At 45.6% G+C, this 22,315-nt stretch overlaps 1 protein-coding gene across 2 annotated transcripts in view; it reads left to right on the top strand.

Annotated features, from left to right (window-relative positions):
• Positions 1-201: 201 nt before the first annotated feature.
• The window catches only part of FBXO32 (F-box protein 32), a 37,776-nt gene continuing 15,662 nt past the window's right edge, over positions 202-22,315 (top strand). Inside the window, exons 1-4 of one of the 2 annotated variants that reach the window (XM_027560908.1) lie at positions 202-1,205; positions 7,267-7,379; positions 8,230-8,279; positions 9,331-9,423. In XM_027560908.1, the coding sequence (XP_027416709.1) occupies positions 1,090-1,205; positions 7,267-7,379; positions 8,230-8,279; positions 9,331-9,423 (372 nt within the window). In that variant the 5' untranslated portion in view covers positions 202-1,089. The remainder of the gene's footprint in view (positions 1,206-7,266; positions 7,380-8,229; positions 8,280-9,330; positions 9,424-22,315) is intronic. The other variant, XM_027560909.1, reaches the window with a different exon arrangement.

A 22,315-nucleotide genomic window follows, 5' to 3' on the forward strand; every position in this document is an offset into this window, starting at 1 on the left:
GCCCAGGCCCCGACGCCCTAGAGGGAGGCTCGGACAGCGAGCGGAGCTAGGACTTGTCTAACCTGCTCCCAGACTGCGCTGTGCGGGGCCGGGCGCCGCAGCAGCCAGGGCGCGCAGAGTGGGTAGGGGACGGTCCCTGCTCTCCACTCCCACCGCCCGGGGACCAGCCGCCGCCCGGCCTCCTCCTCCTTCCTTTGCCACCCGGGGGACAGGTCTGACAGCAGACTCTTCAACAGTTCGAAGGCAGAGGGAGGAGTTCCTCCTCCCCATCCCCGCCTCACGGCGGATCCCTTCCTCCACCGAGGAGATCGAGGTCTAGGCAGTGAGAGAGGCCAGGAGGCTGCACCCCGCTACCCGGCTCCGGGCTGCGCAGTGCCGGGTCAGCTCCCGCAAGGCCGCTTGGAACCGCGGGGCTCGACTGTCACAGCTCGGGGCTGGGAGGCGGGGAGCCTCCTTTCCCCCCACCCCGAATCCGCAGCGATCCAGACGCCGCCCGGGCCTAGTCCTCCCCGCACCTCGCCAGGCCGGGAGCTGCAGGAGGACTGGGTGCAGTTTCCCCGAGCGCCCTGCCTCGCGCTCGAGCCGCAGCAGCTGCGCTCTTTGCGTGCGGGAAGGGGGCGCAGAGGGGCCCGGGGCGGAGAGGGCAGTGGGAGCCTCGGCCCCGCAGCGCGGCTTCAAGTTTCCATCGGCGAGCGGTTGTGCAACAGCCAGAAGAGCTGGAGCCGCGGGCGCCGCGGAAAACAAGTCGAGCCTATAAACAAAGCCACGTGGCCTCCGGGCTGGAGGGGCCGGGCTAAGAGCAGGCGGCTCTTCCGGCAACAAAGAGCCGCGGCCGGCGGCCCAAGATAAATACGGCGGCCCGGACCGCAGCGCTGCACTGCAGCGAGCTTCGCGCGCCCCGCGACCCTCTACCGTGCGTTCCGCGAGCGCCGGCACCTCGCTCCGCACCCCCGGATCCCGCAGCCGCTCCCTCACCGGCCCCCAAGTACCCCCGAGCAGCCGCCCAGGGCAGGCGCGCCCCCGAGGCCGCCAGGCAGGTCCCCGTCCATCAGTCCGTCGCGCCCATCCGTCGCATCCCTCGGCAGTGCCATGCCATTCCTCGGGCAGGACTGGCGGTCGCCGGGGCAGAGCTGGGTGAAGACAGCGGATGGCTGGAAACGCTTCCTGGACGAGAAGAGCGGCAGCTTCGTGAGCGACCTCGGCAGGTGAGGGGGTCGCCACCAACTTCAGCTGCGGTGGACAGACTCTGGCTGGCCTCTCGGAGTCGGGGGCGGGTGAATGGGACGCAGGCAGGCCGGAACAGGGTGAGGAGGGAGCCCCGGACCAGAAGGATGGAAGTGACTTATCCCGGGTTTCTGCAGAGATGTCGCCAGAGCACCAGTGTTTGGTTTCTCTTATTGTTCAAGGTCAGCGTCTCCAAGTGGGCACTTCTTACAGAATCCTGGTCCCTCTGAGAAACTGATCTTATCCCCAAACGCTAAAACTTAGACCCAACTTCAAGGGTCCACTGCCTTAAAGGACACCAGCGTCGTGCGATTTGCGTGGGGGGTGGGGGTGGGGGGTGAACGCCGGCGAGTGGGTCGCATGACCTTCACCCTGGGGTGGACCCTGGGGTGGCGGGGCTCTGAGCACAAGTCTGAGACAGGATTGGACACGGGTCCTGCCCGCCGCGCCTCCAGGCTCTTCCCACGCACAGACGACCACAGAGTGGGCAGGGAGGATGAGTAACCAGGAAGGGGCGACCAGATGGTCCCTGGGGCATCCGTGCTGGCAGAGCGACGGTAAAGACCCGAGGAGGCAGAGCTGCGGAGGAGGGGAGGGAGGCGGGCTGAGAACCCCACAAGCCCTCGGCCTGTGGGAGGACCGCGTCTTTGCACCTGTTTCCTCAGGGGCCCTTTCCGTCGTTTTCTTTGAGTAGTGCGTGCGCCCCCATTTCAAGTGATGCCCATCCCCTGCAGAAAGTCCACCTGGCTTGGGTGAGCCTCTGGAGTCAAGTTCCACCTGAACTGTCAGTGTGGTGGAAAATCTGAGTTTCCGAGGAGCCTGATGCCCCACCTCCACCCCGTTTAATAACACAGAAGCAGCGACTCAGGAGTTAGACGGCCTGGAGTCTGTCAGCCCTCATCACCACAGTTGGCATCCACATCGCTGCCATTTGGCCCAGAGGGGATCAGTGCAACCTGCTCACCCTTGGGTGACTTAACCCGTGGCCTTTGGTGAAAACCACTGCTCCCCACCCCCAGCCCTTACACTGACCTCGGTGGAGAATCCTGTAGGAGGGCCAGCTTCCACTCAGGTTTACCAGTGGTTGTTTGGCTGAGCCCCTGGCACTCAATTTTACAAAAACTATCAAGGAAATACGGTTATTTCAGCGTCCTGACCTCCAGGGCCCCGCACCTCTTTGTGATTTGTGAAGCATCACTTTTTGTTTTCCAGTGGAAAAAAATAAAAGTAATTAGTCTTGGGGGTCTGCCAGGGAAGACAAGAGCACATTGACCTTTACTTTAAAGACACTTTGAGGTCGTCCCTGGGGAGTTTGGGGAGCACTCTAAAGAAATCTTACTTATAGAAACTCAGAAAATTTACGGAAAAATAAAAAGACCAACTGCTGTCTCTAGACTCTTTTAGGGACTCTAGTTGCCTATTTGGCCTAAATTTTTCTCCCTGGACTAAAAGCTTCTTTTTTAGTATAGTAGGAATGGAAGCTTCTTTCCTTCCTTCCTTCCTCCCTTCCTCCTCATTCCTAAGAAGTGAGGATCTAATATTTTGGACTTTATTTTGAGGTGATAGTTTGGATTCTTCTAGGGAGCTGCAGCCATGGTCTGCTTAGCTGTGTCCCAGCGGCTCACCCAGATACAAGCGTAGGCTGTTCCTCAGTGGGAGACAGACCAGTGGGTTCAGCAGGAGAGTTTCCAAATCAGAGGCTCTGCTTGGCATAAACATTCACACTGAATCTGCTCTGGGAGATAAGCTGGTGTCACTCCTATTTAGAATAGTGGTGCCTCTCTCTCCATAGTAGGGGAGACCTGGAGACAGGTTTACCTTACCACGAAAGTTTGCCCTTAGCTTCCCACCCCTCTCTCCCCTTCTTGAAACTCCTTTCTTTCCTCGCTTTTCAGGCCATCTGAGCTAGAACTGCCACCTTACCACCATCATGACAAATGGTGATCCATTTAGTGACCACTTGGGGCTTTTGGATGAGTCAGATTTGAGGACTCATTTGGTAGCTCCTAGCAAAGCAGCTGCCTATTTGTTTGCAGAGTATTTTTTTTCTCCCAGCAATTGTAAACAATCCCTTCCCTACTTCACATGAGAAGTCTGCCAATTTCTTCAAAGCTGTTGGCCTTCTGAGACCCGGGTTTGCAGGCTCAAATATCCCTCCTGTTTTCAGTCCTGGTGATGTTGCCCTGTGATGTCAGGTTTGGGCTGCCAGCCTACCTACTCAGGTGAAGCTGAATGCCTCTCCTGTTAGGAGAAAACAAAAGGCAGGCCCTTTTGAAAAAGAGGGAGGGGGGTGGATGTGCAACGGAGGCCTGCAAAAGAGGCCTCAGGCACTTAGTCTGATTCCACCTCCCATTCTGTGAGCTGCCTGGACAAGAGTAGTGGGGGGGGGGCGCGGGGAGGCAGCTGGGGTGAGGGTGCCTTTGGTGTGTTGCAACCTGGGGACCATGGGGATTTTTGCGTGTGGACCACAGCTTCTCTGCCCAGAGCACCTTCTCTGGACCCTGCTGGCCATTCTGTCTGTGTCCCCGGCCCTGTCTTCTTCCAGCAGCAGAATGTTCCAAAACCCCATCACAGCTAAGTGCCCTGAACTGAGATCAAGGGAGGATTTCAGATAAACTTCAAGGAGGGCGCCTTGTGAAAAAGTTGAAACTACCTAAGAGGAATGGCAAGTGTTACATTTGGGCAGATGAAGAAAATTCAAGGAAAGAGTTCAGCAGGAATTAGGGCGATCCAAGGCTTCAAGGAACTGGTGATTGAGCCACCTCGGAAGCAATCCTGCTCACCAATAACCCCCAGCCCTGCCCCGCCCCACCCCCCAGATGAGTAATCTCAGCTCCCTGAGCCTGGGCCACTCTTCTGCAAGCCTGCAGTGGTGCCTCTGAAAACTCCAAAAGTACAGCTAAGGCTGAACCAGGAAGCAGGAAGTTTACCCTGGTGCCCTGGGTGCACAAATAAAAACAAGCAAATAAAATAGTGAATAAACAAATAAAATAATAGTTAAGATTTTTATGAGCGTTTACCGTGTACAAGGCAGTGTTCTCAGGGCTTCATACACTAGGCTGTTTGTTTTGCCTCAACAATGGGGTTCTCGCCCTGTGAGTCTGACAGTTTGGGTATGTATTGGAGCAAATTAGCCTAGAACTCTCATTGGCCTTCATCTACAACTAAGCCTTAGGAGTAGGCCACAGCTTTCTCCAAATGGTCAATTACAAATGAGAAATAGGACTTCTTTTTTTTCTTCTTCTTCCCTCCCTTTGTCTCTGCTGCCAAATGCACTTATTTTGAAATCTTTCATTTTTTCTAAAGTTGTCTTTAAGTATCTTGGTATGTGTGTGATGACAGTACAGGGCTGGAAGAGGTCTTTTTTTTCTTATTCTAGGCCTGTGCCTATAAAAATCAAGATTAGTTAGAACTGACTATAAAATAGCAAGTTACTGGTTACTATTGCATTTAATGAAGAAGACAGCCTCTTTAAATGGTTTTGCTTATTAAAAAAAAAAAAAGTCATGGTTCCTAAATGATGATGGCTTTTCTTGTTCAAAATTTCAGTTGTAATTTTCCATTGGCTTTGCATTTTCTTGAAATGGACATAATTGAACTCTCAAAATAGCCTCTAACTGAATATATTATTGCTTAAAAGAAAACATATAAGCAGGCAACACAAATAAACCCCGTAGTTCTTCCTTCAAGGCCCTACCTCTGAGGTCCAAAACCTAAGTGAAAAAGTGCAGGGTTTCTCTTTGGTTAAAGCTTTTCTACATTCTCCAATGGGAGAGCGCCATCAATTATGTCCAATTCTTCTTAAACTAGCTTTGGAAATGAGTCACTCGGGCTTAAAGCAGGTTATTGTTATTTCTGAGGAAAGCAAGTGCTCAAATTCCTTTGAGGAATGTTTTCAATTAGAAAAGAATAAGATGAAAGATAAATATTTAACATTGCTAAGGAATGGTCACCATCTATGGCCCAGGCTCCAAAAATGCTCCACTAACCCTTAAATGTGTGATTGAGAATAAGACAGCTTCATTTTGTGGTGCTCTCTGTGTGGAATCCAGGCTGTAGGTGTCTGCTCATGGTGCCAGTGTGTGTTTCCTTTAAAAATAAGTCTTCGTGTGATATTTTTACACAAAATGGCCTCCACTTTGTTTTCTAAAGCTGTTCTCAGCTTTGGTACATCATGGACCAGTCAAGTGACTTTCCATTTTCCTCCCTTCTCCTCAGCGTTGACAGAAATTTCTTAAATTAGCTCTAAGGACTCCGAATTCCGCTCTCTGTTTCTTCTGCCCCTCTTACCCTGCTGAACTTGGCGCAGGGCAGCTGGCTGCTCAGTGGTTTTGTGCCCCTAGAGCTGTGCAAGCAAATACACACTCACGTGTGACACAAAGCCAGGCCCAAAACATTCACCCTGGGCTCAGTAAGACTTAGTGTTCCCTAAGACAGGGCATTTCTACAGTAAACCCGCTGAAACCTCAAAGTATCCTGTATCCCAGGATGAGAAGGAGAGGGCTAATGATATTAGGAAGTTCAATAAATGGTATTAAGCTTGGCCTTCTGAGGGAAGATTAACAAATGACTGATTATCCATCTAGCCTATCCCTCTGGGTCCAGAAACACTGAGTATATTGTTGGTGCTGTCACGTGTAAGCATGTTAGCAAGATACTTATTGTACTTATTGAAGTACTGGAGAGATCATTGTATTGATAGTAATAGGATACCGGAGATTGTTTTTCAACCCCTCTTTTCTCTTTTACATAATACTCATAACATGTAGAAGTGCAGGTGTGCCTCATCTTATCCAACAGATATTGGTCCAAACGATATAAATCAAATCACAATTTAATTCAGAAAGTTAAAGGGCTCTAATATATGGTTGATGTAAGTAAAAAAAAAAAAAAAAACCAGTTGATGTTTTACTGGTTGACATTATAAATCTTGCCTGAAAAAATAAAAATCCTGCCTGGCATACGCATACCCCATGGGAATTGGGAAGTAGGGGTAAGGGGATCTTTTCATTGTATCTTCTCAATATTTCTCCTGCATTTCTTCTGCGGAAACTTTTTGGAGATTTACCTCTCAAGTCCCATTACATAATAGAACTCCATCAGCCCCCCAGAGACAGCTAAGCTTACTGAAGGAAATATGCCCCAACCCAAGGTGAAACTGTACATTGTTTAGTGACCTGTGAATTGACCAGTTGTCTTTTCAGCCCTAACAGATGTGTGAATTGTAAATTCAGCTTGTTTCATTTAGGACTCAAGGTCTTCACCTCACAACATGATGTCTAGTGTTAGTCAAGGAATGATATGAAACCTAAACAACTAATCCTATACGCTGAACACCTCCTAGAAATACAGTCTATAAGTCAGACTTCTGTAAATGTTTTAAAGACAGGAGGGGAGCATGCTAGTTAAAAGCAGCTTGGGATGGGGAGGGAGATGGGAGGAAGGTTCAAGAGGGAGGGGACACATGTATACCTATGGCTGATTCATGTTGATTTTTGACAGAAAACAACAAAATTCTGTAAAGCAATTATCCTTCAATTAAAAAATAAGTTAATTAAAAATAAATAAATAGGTCAAAGATATGGTATGTGAATCATATCTCCATAAAGCTATTTTTTTTTAAAGCAGCTTGAGGTGGATGATTTTTGCAAAATGAAAATATTGTATATTATAGTGATAGCAGTAGCCCTTCCTCTTCCTCCCTCCCCACCCATTCATAATTTTTGCTTAAAATAATGTTGCTGTACCCTGGGTGGCTCTTAAAGAGTGCAGAACTATGTATCTAATACAATGGCAAACACCGTTGGGCATTCAAAATGAGTAGAAGTCCCCATCCCTGTCTTCCATAGAGATGTGACACTATTTTCTTCCTAAAAGAGGCAAGTTTGGGCCTGTGCAGACTTCTTTTGAGTGATTATTTTATTGCTTTGTTTGAGGAGCACATATGATTGAGTTTTATAACTGCAGTGAGTTATTTATAGAAACAGCTCATGTTAAAGTATAACTGTTACAGCTCATCCCCTCTGGTCTTGTTATTCCTAGTTACTGCAGCAAGGAAGTATACAATAAGGAGAATCTTTTCAACAGCCTGAACTATGACGTTGCAGCCAAGAAGAGAAAGAAGGACATGCTGAATAGCAAAACCAAAACTCAGTGTAAGCTGTTTGTTTTGAACTTAAGAAAGAAAGCTGTCTGTAGATCGTTTTGATTGGTTCTTGGGGCGGGAGCGGGGGCGGTCGGGGGCGGGAATCACACCTCACGTGTTTGGCATTGGCTTTCACATTGACTGTGTCATTGACAGAGGTTACAGGGATCTCTGCACTCAAAAACGTGGTTGTGCGTTTTAGGAGTGAGATTAATGTATTCTTTATAGTTGTGTTTATAAGTCAGTTGCTAGTTGGGGTGTTTTTTCCCAGCTTGTCACTTATATTGACAGTTTAGTTATTATTCAGTAATATGGTCAGCCCAGCAGTGTGTGCTTTCATTTGGAACTGGGTTTTGAGGCTTTGAATGTACATTTCCCCCCCCCCCCCCCCTTTACTTGTATAAATACTAGTAACAGTTCTAGATGCTGGATGTATGAACAGAGAGTCTAAATTTCTGTTAATAAGCAGGAATTACAGATCTTTAGTTGATTCCATCTGTACTGCATGGCTTTCTCATGTTATCTGTTTTATTTCTACTCTTGAAGGCGTTGTTTAACTTGTAGGCTTGGCATTTAACACCAACTTGTACTTGGGTATTAGATTTTTTTTCTTTAATTTGGAGCTTTGGTATACTCGATCTGAGTATCAAAGACTTGAAATGCCTTCAACAAAGTAAATTATAACTCTGGTATTTATACACTGCAGAAATTAGGCATTTGCATCCCCTTAGACTGTCAGTAGAGTCTTTGTATTTTCTGTCAAAACTTGTTAACACTTTGGAATAAATGAAAAATAAATGCAAAATCTTGGGCATGTTGTAAATTTTAAAGCTATTGGGTTTTTTTGTTTGTCTTTTTAGATTTCCACCAAGAAAAATGGATCTATGTTCACAAAGGAAGTACTAAAGAGGTGAGCACTCATCTGTTAAGGAGAATGCTTAGTTTTATACCTGCCCTGGGAGAATATAGGACTGTCTCCTTGGGTGTGGGTGGTGGTAGCTTGCAGCCCACTGCCTAGCCAACCATCAGAGTTTGGGGCTACAGAGATAGAGGCAAAAGTCACTAGGTGGACTCCCCAGTTGTTCAGTGAGATGATGACTGTAAAAGTGCTTTATGGAGATGAATATTCCCATCTCAAATGTACTGTTATAAAGTTCCAGCCTTTCCCTCAGGACAGTGCCTCCCTTTTGTTCTAACATCAGTTTTAGACTTCAACTCAGTTCATTTTAGCCCTGGAGGTTTACTTACTAAACACAGCAGAAGTGTTTGTGCCTGCCTGGTGCGACACTGCGCAAACAAGATGCAGAAGAGAACACGATGTGGTAAGATCTAAATTTGCATGGTAGATTGATAGAATTTCTGTCACTGTCAGGGCCCTTGGAGAACTAGTTCCCTCTGTGATTTGAGGCCCTGAGAGGGAGACAGTGATATACCCGAGACCACCCAGGTACTAGGAGTAGAGCTGGGGCTGTGAGTCAGGGTTTTCCACCCTCAGTGCCTTGCGCATTCACAGGGGAAAGACCAAAACTTCCTGGCTCCTTCGTGAAGCCTTAAAAACACTTCTGATGATCACAGTGAGAAAAGCCCTAGAGACGTGAGGCAGGGTGGCAGACAGAGCTAACACAGGCAGGGTTAATTCTCCCCCCAGAAGTATGTTCCCGTGATCAACATATATCACATATCCATCTCCCAACCATTCCTCAACAAGCAAGTGCATGCGGAGGACAAGGGCCCACGAGGTACACATCATGACTTCAGTCACTGACTAAAGCAACTGTCTGCTGAACCACCCATCTTTGTGGCTCACGGGGGTGAGGGGTAGGGGGGTGGAGGTTCCCAGCAAGAGCTGATCATGGTGCAGGAAAGGAGCAGGTTACCTGAGACAGCCACCCAGCTGGTCGGCAGAGTCCCGGCAGATCATTCTAGAACTTGACCTCTGCACCCCCTGTTTTCATATTCAGCGCCATGGATACTGCACTCTGGGGGAAGCTTTCAACAGGCTGGACTTTTCAACTGCCATTCTGGATTCCAGAAGATTTAACTATGTTGTACGGGTAAGTCTCTGTAGATTACCCAGACTCTCAAGTTGAAGTGTCTCTTTAGCTTGTCTTGAAGTAGCCCCCACCCCCACCCCTGCATGATAAGAATAAAAGTAACTTTTTAGGACCCTGGGCATCTTGAGGAAAGCAGAAAATGGACTCCTCAACTTCCCCTTCCCCGGATGGACTTCTGTTCCATATGGATCCTGTTAAGACGTGCCTGTGATTGGCAGCCCCAGACAGGGACCGCCATAATCCCTCATGTGAGCCACAGGGCGGGCAGCATGGGCTCTGGCAGCAACATTAGCCAGAGAGAATTTAGCAGAAAACAAGTTGTAAAGCACCTTGGCTTGTTTTAAAAATTTTATGCCCCTCTGGTCATTCTCACTGGCCTTCCTCCTTGCCCAATTGTAGCTGACTCTGTGTGAACTTTTAAGACATTTCTGGTGTAAGCCTCAAAGCTGGGTGTTCAGGCACGTTGGAACCTTGTTTCCCTGACTCCCTTCCACCACCCCTCCACCGCCACGTGATGACAATATTCAGTCCCAGGTTCACTGCAAGCCTGAAACTACCCACTTGGGTCAGTTGCTTCCTATTTTAAACCCTGCGTTGGGGTGAAAAAAAAAATTAATGAGCTTTAGCAAAATAGTGATGATGAAGGTAGTAAAACAAGCTAAGCCTAACCATGACCTTCAAGTTACTGATTCTTTTTAATTGCTTGGTGGCTGTTTTTCCCCCTAAGCTCCCTTGTGTGGTGTTGTCAGCGGTTCCATCCGGGAGGTAGCAGCTGTTTGGGTTTTAGGATCAGAATTAGGAGGCAGTTTACCCCTATGGGTGTTGGTCGGTCGGGTTTTTATTTTCTTTTTCCTGGGTTGTTGTGCTTCTCGGTGCCGTGTCGGTGAGTCAGATGATTGCAAAGGCTCAGCCAGAGCGATGACATTCAAGCCCCCTTGAGGCCTGGATCGTTCACCTGTCATCTGGGCAGATATAGGCCTGGCTGTCCCAACTGACCTGATTTTAAAACACACACACACACACACACCCAGGCCTCTTGTAGGTTAGAAGCTCTGAGCTGGGCCCATGATCAGATCTGTCTGCTCTTCAGATGAACCCTTATTCCAGACCAAAAGGGATAACAATCAGAGACCTTTCTGATGAAATGTTCATGTCACTCAGTGTGACTCTGCTGACTCTGGGAGGTCATTTTGGCCCACAACTCAGTGCAGGCTGGTTGGAGTCAGGCCCAGGAAGACCTGGAACTTGTCACTAACAAAGTGAATAGTTTCCAATCTCCCAGATCTGATGTCTTGATCCCAAACTGATCAGCATATGGTTAATTTTTAGATGGTTCTCCTTTCTACCTGTTCTCCTTTCCCCAAGAAATAAGATAAAGCAAAGGAACAAAGGAGTTGAATTGTGGAGATCTAGTTCAAACAATTGTGTGCACTGATACCTCTTAGCCTTCCATTAACCATGTAAAGTGTAGGTACTTTTATTCTCTGTTTACATAAAGAGAGAGGTACAGAGAAGTAAAATGACCTGTCCAAGGTGACAAAGCTACATAAGCGAAGATACCCAAATCTGAAACCGGCAGTTAAAGTCCACACTCTTTAGCTGCGACAAGGAGGAGCTCCACACAAGCAAAGGACTGAAAGTAAAGTGGCCTGCGGTCAGATCTCAGCTCCACGTCTTTCCGTTGTTTCACCCTCACGCTCCCAAGTGTCAGAAGGACTTAGAATAACCTAACTTCACAGAGTAGCTGTGAAACTCAGTAACATACATGGAAATTTTCTGCAGACCGGAATATGTTAGTCAAAGTCAGCTACTAATATTTGTTATTACCTACCTGTCAAAATTACTGTTTATAAGAGTCAACTCTAATTGATCACACAAGGCAATTTTATTTCTGGGAATTCAATTAATATTTTTGACTTTTATGACAAGATTTTATAATTGGTAAGCTTTTCCAGACTTAATTTTTAGACTAGTTGACTATTAAATCTTCTTGTGTGTTTAAAACATTATTGTTTATTCTCCCTGAAAGACCTTTTCAATTTGGTTGATAAAAAAAAATGATTTTCTACTTAAAAAAAAAATACCTGGAGAATCATGCCCTTTGCTCTCGATTAAAACTCAGCATGAAGAACTTGTGTCTAACAGTATGAGCACAATCTCCTAATCTTGAAGTTAAAGAAACTGTTGAATGCTTTCTGTTATTAGGTTCAGAAAGAGGGGGAAAATATCTATTTTGGAAAGAATAATCTTTTTTTCCTCTTCACTGTTAGAGTCCTCTGTAATTTGAGAAATGTTATTTTTATAAAGAGCTTAAACATTTTAATGATAGGCACCACATTTTGAGGGTTTTCTTCTAAGGAACTTAAGACACTTAAGTTGTTCTCAAATAGTCTTCTTATCCTTAAAGCAACTTTGCAAAGTAGCTTGCCAGTGTTTTATCCTCATCCTACTGCTTTGGCCTAATGGTTTCTTAATACTACAATGATTCCTCAGTACCAGAAGAATCAACTTTGACGCCTTCAAATTTGTTTAACCTCTTTAAAGACAAAGTACATTTTAAAAAATGAATCGTATTCATACTGGCTATCAATCTCCATAAAAGAGACAGGCAGAGGGAATGAAAAAGATGGCCAACAATCCTATCTCAGTGTTATGATTTTTATCAGATAGCATGAAAATTTTGTGGAACTTTTAGAATCAGAAATTTGATGATAAATTGGAGAGGTTTTTATATAACGTTTGTACCTTTGCTTAATTGGCTTTAGGCTACACTCATTGCCTCTACCCACTTCTCTCCATACCACCAATGGCTTAAACACAGTTTTAACTGTGGTTTTTAAAGATGGTTTAAAATCTCTAAAAGCAGAAACTTACCCACTTATGAAAGGTCACTTTTTCAAAAATGGGTTTACACCATGCCTCAAGACCAACACATTTTGGAAATTCCCCTAGGGAGCTGATGAAGATTCCAGGAGATGGGCCAGTGGTGGGGTTAGAACTGTAACCAGGAAAACACAAGTGCTGACTAACCCATCCAGGGCACAGAGAGGCCAGCAAAGTAGGTCTCCAGAAGACACACAGTTGCACATTAGAAGCACCTGTGAAACATTTTTCCCTAGGAAGCCCACCTCTAGTGCATTCGAGTTCATCAGCTGAAGCTGGTACCTTGGCATTGCTACTTAAGTTTATCCACCAGTTGATGCTAGCGTGTTTTCAAGTTTGCCAACCAGCCCAGAAACCGCTTGGGAACCCAACTTATATTTTGCATAATAAGTTTTTAAACAAGACACACTGAGGCATGAGTGCAAGAGAGGGCTTTAACACTTTAATGCCAGAATGATCTTTGGTCCTCCCAGCTCTCTCTATGGCATGAGAATGTGGCCAAGTACTTGGTAACTCTAGATGCTGCCTTTAGACCAGGAAGAACCTTGAATAGCAATTTCCTGACCTTAATAAAGGGGATTCCCAGGTGGCAGTGGTGCTAGTGGTAAGAACCCAGCTGACAATGCAGGAGACATAAGAAATGCAGGTTCAGTCCCTGGCTCGGAAAGATCCCCTGGAGGAGGGCATGGCAACCCACTCCAGTATTCTTGCCTGGAGGATCCCATGGACAGAGGAGCCTGGCGGGCTACAGTCCATAGAGACGCACAGAGTCGGACACAACTGAAGCAACTTAGCATGCACGCACACATGACCTTAATGAATTGCCCCTTGTGTGCAACGGTTGGGGAAGGACAAACAAAAAGTTTGCAACCGCACTCTCTCCGCTCCTCTGCCATAGAGAACATCCACAACCTAAACCGATGCACATTTTTATTTTTTTCTGCATTACAGCCCTAAGTCCATTTGAATGTTTCCAGCAAGTTACTGACTTCTTACCACCCCCTAAAAATCTTTTTCCAAAAACATGTTTTAGTTTAAGTTGACCGGCGGTTTGGCAAACGAAAGGCTGAAATATGGCACGATAATGACTCAAATTTAAACCCAATGCCTTCAATTAAAGGGCGTGCTGTTGCCAAGCCCCTGATGGGTCATGATGTGTGCGGGCAGCTGGGCCCTGCACCGGGTCCCTCTGCCCAAGTGACCTTGGATTAATCTGGTGGTGCACAGCCTTCCTTTGCTTAAAGTTCGAGTCTTGCCCCCTGGGTCTTAAAACTGGTGGTGTCTTCTTCCTTCGAGACTGAGAAACCGAGATGGAGGGAAGGAGGCCAGCCCTCCCAATGGCAATAAAATCAAAGGAGCAGAGCCCTAAGCCCATTTGAAAATGAGGGCAGAAGTGGTTAGGAACTGGGAGAATCCACCCGTAGGGTATTAGCACTGAGGGTCCCGAGCTAAGCTTAAGGTGACTGCTGATGAGGGTGCTGGCGATTTTACCAAGCAGTGCTGCATCTCAGGATTCCTAGCTTTCTCAGTCATCCTAAGCATTTAGGCAAGGAGATCGTGCAATTTCTAGGTGCCCTAAGAAGTGGGGGACACTCACAGGCCTTGAGGGTATGACCACAGAATTGGATGAGTACATGCAGAAGTAGGGGGCTACCTGAAGAAGTGGGGGTACCCACACAATGACAAAAGTAACAGAATACTTGCAGAAGTAGGGGGTACCCACCGAAGTGGGGGTGCCCCCAAAAATGGAGGAAGGCTGGAAGACCAGAATAGTGGTGTTTTTGACCACGGACAACTGACAGTGCACGTATTCTCAATTTATATATATTCATAAATTCACTTGTAAATCATACACAGATGCATGCATGCGTGCTTAGTTGCTTCAGTCATGTCCAATTCTTTGCTCCCCTGTGGACTATAGCCCACCAAGCTCCTCTGTTCATGGGATTCTCCTGGCAAGAATACTGGAGTGGATTGCCATGCCTTCCTCCTGGGGATTTTCCCAACCCAGGGAGTGAACCCACGTCTCCTGCATCTCCTGCATTGCAGGTGGATTCTTTATCCGCTGAGCCACATGGGAAGCCCCATATACCTCTAAAAGGTGCTAATAATGGTACCTACTATCCTATTGCTACAAAATTAAACTGAATTTAATCCCTTGAAATGCCTATGAACAGTGCCCAGTACATCCATTGCTGCTATAACTATTGTCATCTTTAGGGTGGTAATTAGGCATTAGAAAATATATGAAAATAGAAATTCAAGATGAAATAAAATATAGAGATTGACTTTTTTATGATTTTCCTACCTGATTTTCTTTTGCATCCCACTTTGGAGATGGAGAAACACTGGAGGTGGATTCTTGAAAGAGGTTGAACCTGAGAGTCTCCTTCCTTGAAGGAAGGCCAGGATTTGGCCAGGTGGAGAGACAGTAGAAGGCTTTGCAGAGACAAATGGCATGAGCCCCAAACTGGAGATGGGAAAAAGAGAAAGGAGAGTCAAGGGCAGTGTGACAATGAGCCTGGTTCAATGCTAGGGTGGGGGTAAAGAGGCTGCGTAGACAGGGAGCCTGATTTCAGCAGACTCATTGTGGCAAACAGAGGTGCTCAGGTCAATACAGGGAACAGGGCATCACTCTTAAGTTCAGAATTTTCTGGGATGGATAGAAGACAGAGAGGCAAGTTGCTCTCGGCTGAGAATACAATTGATTTGTATAAACTTGGCCCTCAGTTAGAGAGATGTTTCACTTGCAAATAATATTTACCCAATCTTGACATGCCTGGAGATTATTAATGTAGCCAAAATGCTCCCTCTTCCAACCTGTCAGTGTTCAGGCTCAAAGTCAGGACAAAACTTTCCAGGTTCTAATCTAGGTTGTCCATTGAATAAATAAGGGTCTTGCAAGTACACAGAGGTATTGCCTGATATAACCAAAGGTTTATTGCAGAAGACATAATTTTCCTATGGGCACCCAGCTTGGGTACTGAGCATGGGAGAAAGGGCAGGGGCTTCTCCAAGCTTCTTAAAGTTTTTTCCTACCTTTGAGAATCCTTTGGCATATTTTCTGACCGGACATGAATGTCCTTTAAACCTCAGAGCCTACTGTCATAGGGAAAAGAGAAATTTAGGGATGAATTACATTTTTAACAATATTCTATGCAAGACAGAGTATGTTTGGGTATGCATGCTGCATAGCTAACCTCGAACCAACAAGGCAAGTAGCTGCTCTTTCTGTTTGTGCTTCTAAAGCCCCAGTTGCCTGGTATTCCTTTAAATCTCAGCTGCTTGCCTTCCTGGTAAGTGTTAATGATGTGTTTGCATTAAAAGTGATGTATCAGTCTGGGAAAAGACCCCATATGAATGCCAGCCTGACAGTCCATACCATCTACTGTTGATCGTGTCATTTGACCCCCCTTGAGCCCCCTTTTCTAAAGCAGGAGGGAATATGCATAAACTGTTATCCAGGGCCCCTCTAGCTATAGTACTCCTTGAGTCTAAAGACAGATGTGTTAAATATATATACAGTTGAGTGCCTGCCATGTGCCAGGTGGGGTTAGTTGTTGTTGTTCAGTCACTAAGTCGTGTCCAACTTCCTGTGACCCGATGAACTATAGCACCCCAGGCTTCCCTGTCCTTCACTATCTCCGTGTATTTGCTCAAACTCATGTCCATTGAGTCAGTGATGCCATCCAACCGTCTCATCCTCTGTTGCCCTCTTCTCCTTTTGCCCTCAATCCTTCCTAGCATTAAGGTCTTTTCCAATGAGTCAACTCTTCATATCAGGTGGCAAAGTTTTGGAACTTCAGTATCAGTCCTTCCAATGAATATTCAGGGTTGATTTTCTTTAGGATTGACTGGTTTGATCTCCTTGCCATCCAAGGGATGCTCAGGAGTCTTCTCCAGCAGGTTGGGGTGGGGTAGAGTGGTAAACAAAACAACCCTTTCTGTCTTGAGGTTTCTATTCCAATTAGACAGTCAGCAAGCAAGTAAACAAGATCATTTCAGACATGTACAAATGAAATGATGAAGAACAATGAAACCATAGTAAGATCTAGGAGAGTCCAGAAAGGGCTCTCTGAGCTCTCAGCAGGCAACATTGAAACCGAAACCTGAATGGAGCTTCCCATGAAGATGTGCCCGGGACAAAGCCTGAGAGGTGGGAATGAGCTAGAAGGTGGTTCGGGGAACCAGAGGCGGGCTGTGGAGCCAGAGCGGAGTCAGCTGGGGAAGGACTGGGTGCAATGAGGCTGGACAGGGAGTGAAGACCAGGTCAGGGAGGACCTAGCTAGTCATGGTCAGGAGGCTAATTTTTTTTCTAAGGGCCAAGGGAAGGCATTTGAGGGTTTCGAGCAGAGAAGTGACTCAAGCAAATTTATTTTTAAAAGTCTGAATGCTAAAAAAAAAGTCTGAATGCTGTGATGAACCAAACGGAAGAGACGATAGAAACCTACTTTTTCTGCGGGCAAAGTGAGATATGAGGGCAGTCTCTTTTCTGCCCATTCATCTTCCACACACCCCTTCAAGCTGTGGTTGGCATCCGTTCCGAGATTGGCTGTAGGATGTTGCTTGCAACTAGATTTTTCTTCTCAGTGTGTCTAAGAGTAGCATGAGTCAAAGCCGAAGGGCAGGATGTGGTTTCGGCACGCGGTGACCACCAGCCCTTCCTCCGGGAGCCCAGAACCGGTCCTGTTACTGCACAGCTAGTCACTGAGGATCCTACTGGATCCCCAGGCAGTCCCACAGTAATGATAGCCTGGAATTAGAACCCTCTTCTCACCCCCACCACACCCCCGCCTCTCTTTAAACACAGCCACAAATTACTGGCACCTGGACTAAAATTTGCCCAGCAGAAAACAAACAGCCATTTGCAAATAGTCCGTTTTCCTCTTCTTTTTCTCTTGTGGCCAGAGGCAAAGAATCCAACTGGCTAAGTCATCTTGGTAAATAAATTGCTAGATACAGCTCTACACCCCTAGGCACACAGCTCCCTTGACACAAGTAAAATTAATAAATTCTGTCCTCCTTGCTACCAGTTTCATACAGTACTGGTTCTGGATCTGTAGAATTATACTGATGTGGAAAGACCTACGTGATTTACCTAAAGCTATTGGCTTCCCTGATAGCTCAGTTGGTAAAGAATCCACCTGCAATGCAGGAGACTCCGGTTTGATTCCTGGGTTGGGAAGATCCCCTGGAGAAGGGAAAGGCTACCCACTCCAGTATTCTTGCCTGGAGAATTCCATGGACTGTATAGTCCATGGGGTCACAAAGAGTCAGACACAACTGAGCAACTTTCTCACACACACACATTGCCTCATCACTGAGCAACTAACACACACACAAATAGGTTGTTTCAAGAAGGACGTGGCAACCCACTCCAGTATTCTTGCCTGGAGAATCACATGGATGGAGAAGCCTGGCGGGCTACTGTCCATGGGGTCATAAAGAGTCGGACATGACAGAGCAACTCACACACACACACACACAAACATTTTATTAACCCTTTCTGGATATTATTTCTTCCTTAATGTTACAAGCTGATTACCTATCACAGGGTAATATTGATATAAGGTTTTCAGACTCTGTTTCCTAGAACATAGCAATACATGATATTACTACTGTTTTTAAAGTTTGGCCCTAGATGCAAATTTGATTAGCCTTGAGAAACTGAAGTCCTTAAACTATCAGAAAAACCGGTTCTCAGGACTTCCCTGGCAGTCCAGTGATTAAGACTCAGCGCTTCCACTGCAAGAGGCACAGGTTCAGTCCCTGGTTGGGGAACTAAGATTCCCACATGCCACCTGGCATAGCCAAAAAGTTAAATAAATAAATAAATATGTTCTCTGTTAGACATATCTGGGCCCAAGTCCTGGCTCCTCCACTTGCTACAGCTGTATGTCTTTAGATGAGTTGCATAGTTTCTCCGGGCCACAGTCCTCTTTTGACTAGTGGAGAACCCACTTCATTGGGTTGCCGTTGAAGGTGAAATAAGATCACACATGTAAAGTAGTGAGCACAGTCACTGGCATTTGGCAACCACCTGTTAGTGTTTACAAAATGAGACTTCATGGTAGATGCACCTAGGTGAGTCATAGAATGTATCAACGTTAACTTTTATCATCAGACAAGAAGCTATTAAATGTATCAGAACTATAATAAAAGTGACAGAAAGGAATATGAGAATTTGAAAGAATTTAAGCATTTGGTTGACAATATATAAAGTTGAAATACAACAATTCTAAAGGTCTTTAAACCAGCTGTACTTTACCCTACTAATTCACTACGCCTTCCCTGGCAATAATTTTACCTAGTAATATTCTCTGTGCTATGATAAGAAACAAATGATAGTAATTTATTGAGTATATTTTTGGTATCAGGCACTGTTCTAAGTGCTTTATGGATGCATTTAATCTTCACAACAATTCTAAAGCAGGTACTGTTACCGTGTACATTTTAAAGCTAGGGAAATGGAGGCCGGCAGTTTGGCTCTAGAGCCCTCACTCTTGAACTCTGTGATAAATATATATATCAAATTCTATACTCTATCAGAAATTGATAGACTGTAGCCCAAGAGCTGAATCTGCCCCCCATGTCTGTTTTTATAAATAAAGTTTTATTGGAACACAGACACACCTGTTCATATACATACTGTCCTGGGCTGCTTTTGTACTACCATTGCTGAGTTAAGTAGTTGCAATAGAGACTTTATGGCTCTCAAAGGCAAAAATATTTACTATCTAGCCCTTTATAGAAAAAGCTTTATGGAAATGATAACCCTTGATATCAACTTAAAACTTCACTAAAAGATTGGGATTTGGAAGGGAAAGAAATAATACCTTATTGTAATGATGCCCTGTATTTGGTTTCTATATACTGATCTCACGTAATTCTCATTACAGCCCGTGAAGTAGGTAGTCTTTTTTTTAAGTTGTTTATTTACTTTTGGTTGCACTGGGTCTTTGTTGCTGCATACACGCTTTCTCTAGTTGCGGAAAGTGGGGCTGCTCTCTAGTTGCAGTCTGCAGGCTTCTCACTGCAGTAGCTTCCCTTGTTGCAGAGCACAGGCTCTAGGCTCCCGGGCTTCAGTAGTTGTGGCACATGGGTTTAGTTGCTCTGAGGCATGTGGGATCTTCCTGAACCAGGGATCGAACCCGTGTCCCCTGCATTGGCAGGCAGATTCTTAACCGCTGGGCCACCAGGGAAGTCCCAGGTAGTCTTTTTTTTTTAATGTCCACTTCAGAAATGAAGAAACTGAGGTTCTGGAAAGTAAAATGACTTACATCACAGACTAGACGGTAACCCCCCTGAGTCTAGGGATCGTGTGTCTTAATCCATGTCACCTACCACAACATTAGAACAGAATTGACACGCAGAAAACACTTGCTAAGTGATTGACAGCTGCAAAGGTCACCCAGCTAGAGCGTCCGGTCTCCTCCTGTTCCAGGGTTCTCTCGTGACCCCGAGGCTGCCTGGCGGTGAAAGGAAGGACTTTCTTTTGACACAGGAATAAACAGAGGGTGGTTGACATGTTATTCTTCTGCCAATTGACTGGTTTTTGCTACTCTATCTTGCTGCTCTTCCTTAGTCAAAGATCATCTCAGTCAGGCTAAAGGGTTTTTCTTGTTTCCCCTCAAATGCACAGTCATAGCCTTGAGAATTTTTGTGTTCTTGGGATTGGTGCAATTTTAGACAAGATTGAAGCTGACGCCCTCGTGAGATGGCAGTCACATGGAATGGGGCTTTTGGAAGGATTTCAGGCAGAGTTCTGCCTACCCCACCTCCTACCCCGTGATGAGTCATGGCTCACAGCCGACTGCCCTTCCCAGAGCCACCTCAAGACTGTTGTTTTCTTTCATCTTGCTTTGTGCTGGTCATGTGAGGCTCAGGGTATTAATAGGCTGTGGTCTTGGCCTTCTGGATCTTGTTGTTGGTCAGGGAGATAAACGAAAAGTTTGGCCAGTCCTTTGTGCCATTTTTCACCCCTCTCTCGACTGTCACGTGTTGGCTGGTGACAGAGCTGAGCTGGACATGCAGAGGACATCCAGTCTGGTCACCCCCCTGGGGACATGGCCTCTGCTGATGTGTTGACTTCTTTCCTCTCCTCATGGGCATTTGGTCAGTTCCTGACATCCAACCTTGAATCCCCAGTACTGATCTTAGCAAACCATCCTTTCTTCACCATCCTCCCCAGCCCAAAGACGGCATCTCTCCCAGCATGTGTGAGATATACCTAAGCCAGGCAGGGAAGGATTGGGGGTCTTGTGGTTGTTGTTGTTCAGTCACCAAGTCGTGTCTGACTCTTTATGACCCCGTGGACTACAGCACACCAGGCCTCCCTCACCACCTCCTGGAGTTCACCCAAGTTCATGTCTGTTGAGTCAGTGATGCCATCCAACCATCTCATCCTCTGCCGCCCTCCTCTCCTTTTGCCTTCAGTCTTTCCCATGATCAGGGTCTTTTCCAATGAGTTGGCTCTTAGCATCAGGTGGCCCGAGCATATTTTTAACTTCGAGCAAAATTATTTTCAGGAAATTAAAAGTCTGTGCGTGGTTCAACAGGCTCCTAAGGAGCTTCATGGGGACAAAACTTTTTAAACAAATGCCTTGGAAACAGAGGTTCTTTGAATTGCCTGGGGCTTTGATCCAAAAGTTTCAATTCTTCTCTACAGCCCAGGTTTTTAAATGTCACTTTGCTAGTTCCCTCAGCCTGGATTCCAGTACCCAGTACAGTGTCATATTTGGTGATTACTGACCTGAAGTGAAGTTGGGCTGGGGCCTGGCCCAGGAGATGAAGCTTCTTTGGAAAGTTTCCTAGGAGCAGAGACTCAAGCTTTAACATAAAGGGGAATCTTGGTTCTCTACATCTAATTGACTGGCTATGAGACTAGTCAGTTTTCCTTTGCCTGGTGGGGTTCTGGGTGCAGTTAATTACTTTCCGTTTATATCAACCTCTTTTGTTCAATAACTGTGAAAGCATGAAGTGTGTTAAGAAGATCCTGCTGATCCCTTTCACTCTTTGTGGTGTAGTTGGTGAAGTTTAGTCTCTTGGGCCTCATTTTGCTCATTTGTTAACTGGGTTGAACTGTATGATCACTAAGACCCCATTTCAGTCTAAATTTTCATTTTTTTCAATGACAACATTTTTGATTAAAAAAGAAAAATCTTGCCATATCTGTAAGAATTTTACTTTTGAGGGAAAAAGAATGATTATGCTAAGGGTGCACCAACTTAAATTATTATCTTTATTTCTTTTTGTTTAGTGATAACATGGGTGGGGGGAATGGACCATACTCCCACAATAAACCAACCAACCTCTATTTTCTACCTAATTTATGCCAAGTGCTCTGCTAATGGCTTTATGTGTGTTTCCTCATTTAACACTCAACAATCTTGAAGACTCTAGTATTACAAGTACAGATGAAGAAACTTGGGGCACTAAGAAATTCAGGAAGTTTCCCAGAGTCACAGAGCTAATAAGTAGTCAAAACAAGACTTGCACATAATTTTAAGAACTACAAGGATCCTAACCTCTAGGTAGAAAGATATGTATACACTATATATTCCTGAAGGTCTCTTTTCCTGTTATTAGCTTCTTTCTTTTTTTCACTCTACAAGTTTTTATTAGAATTTTACTATATCATATATTGTTTTTTTCATTTTATATTGGAGTATAGCCAATTAGGGGGCTTCTCCAGTAGCTCAGTGGTAAAGAATCTGCTTGCAATGCAAGAGCCACAGGAGATGTGTGTTTAATCCCTAGGTCAGGAAGATCCCCTGGAAAAGGGCATGACAACCCACTCCAGTATTCCTGCCTGGAGCATCCCGTCAACAGAGGAGCCTGGTGGGCTACAGTCCATAGAGTCACCAAAGAGTCAGACACGACTGAAGCAACTTAGCACACATGCACACACATAGCCAGTTAACAATATTGTGATAGTTTCAGGGGGACAGCAAAGGGATTCAGTCATGCATTGGCATCTTTCTACAGAGAGTTAAGCGTGATGAAAGAT

The sequence above is a fragment of the Bos indicus x Bos taurus genome, chromosome 14 (assembly GCF_003369695.1).
Source record: "Bos indicus x Bos taurus breed Angus x Brahman F1 hybrid chromosome 14, Bos_hybrid_MaternalHap_v2.0, whole genome shotgun sequence".
Taxonomy (NCBI): Eukaryota; Metazoa; Chordata; class Mammalia; order Artiodactyla; family Bovidae; genus Bos; species Bos indicus x Bos taurus.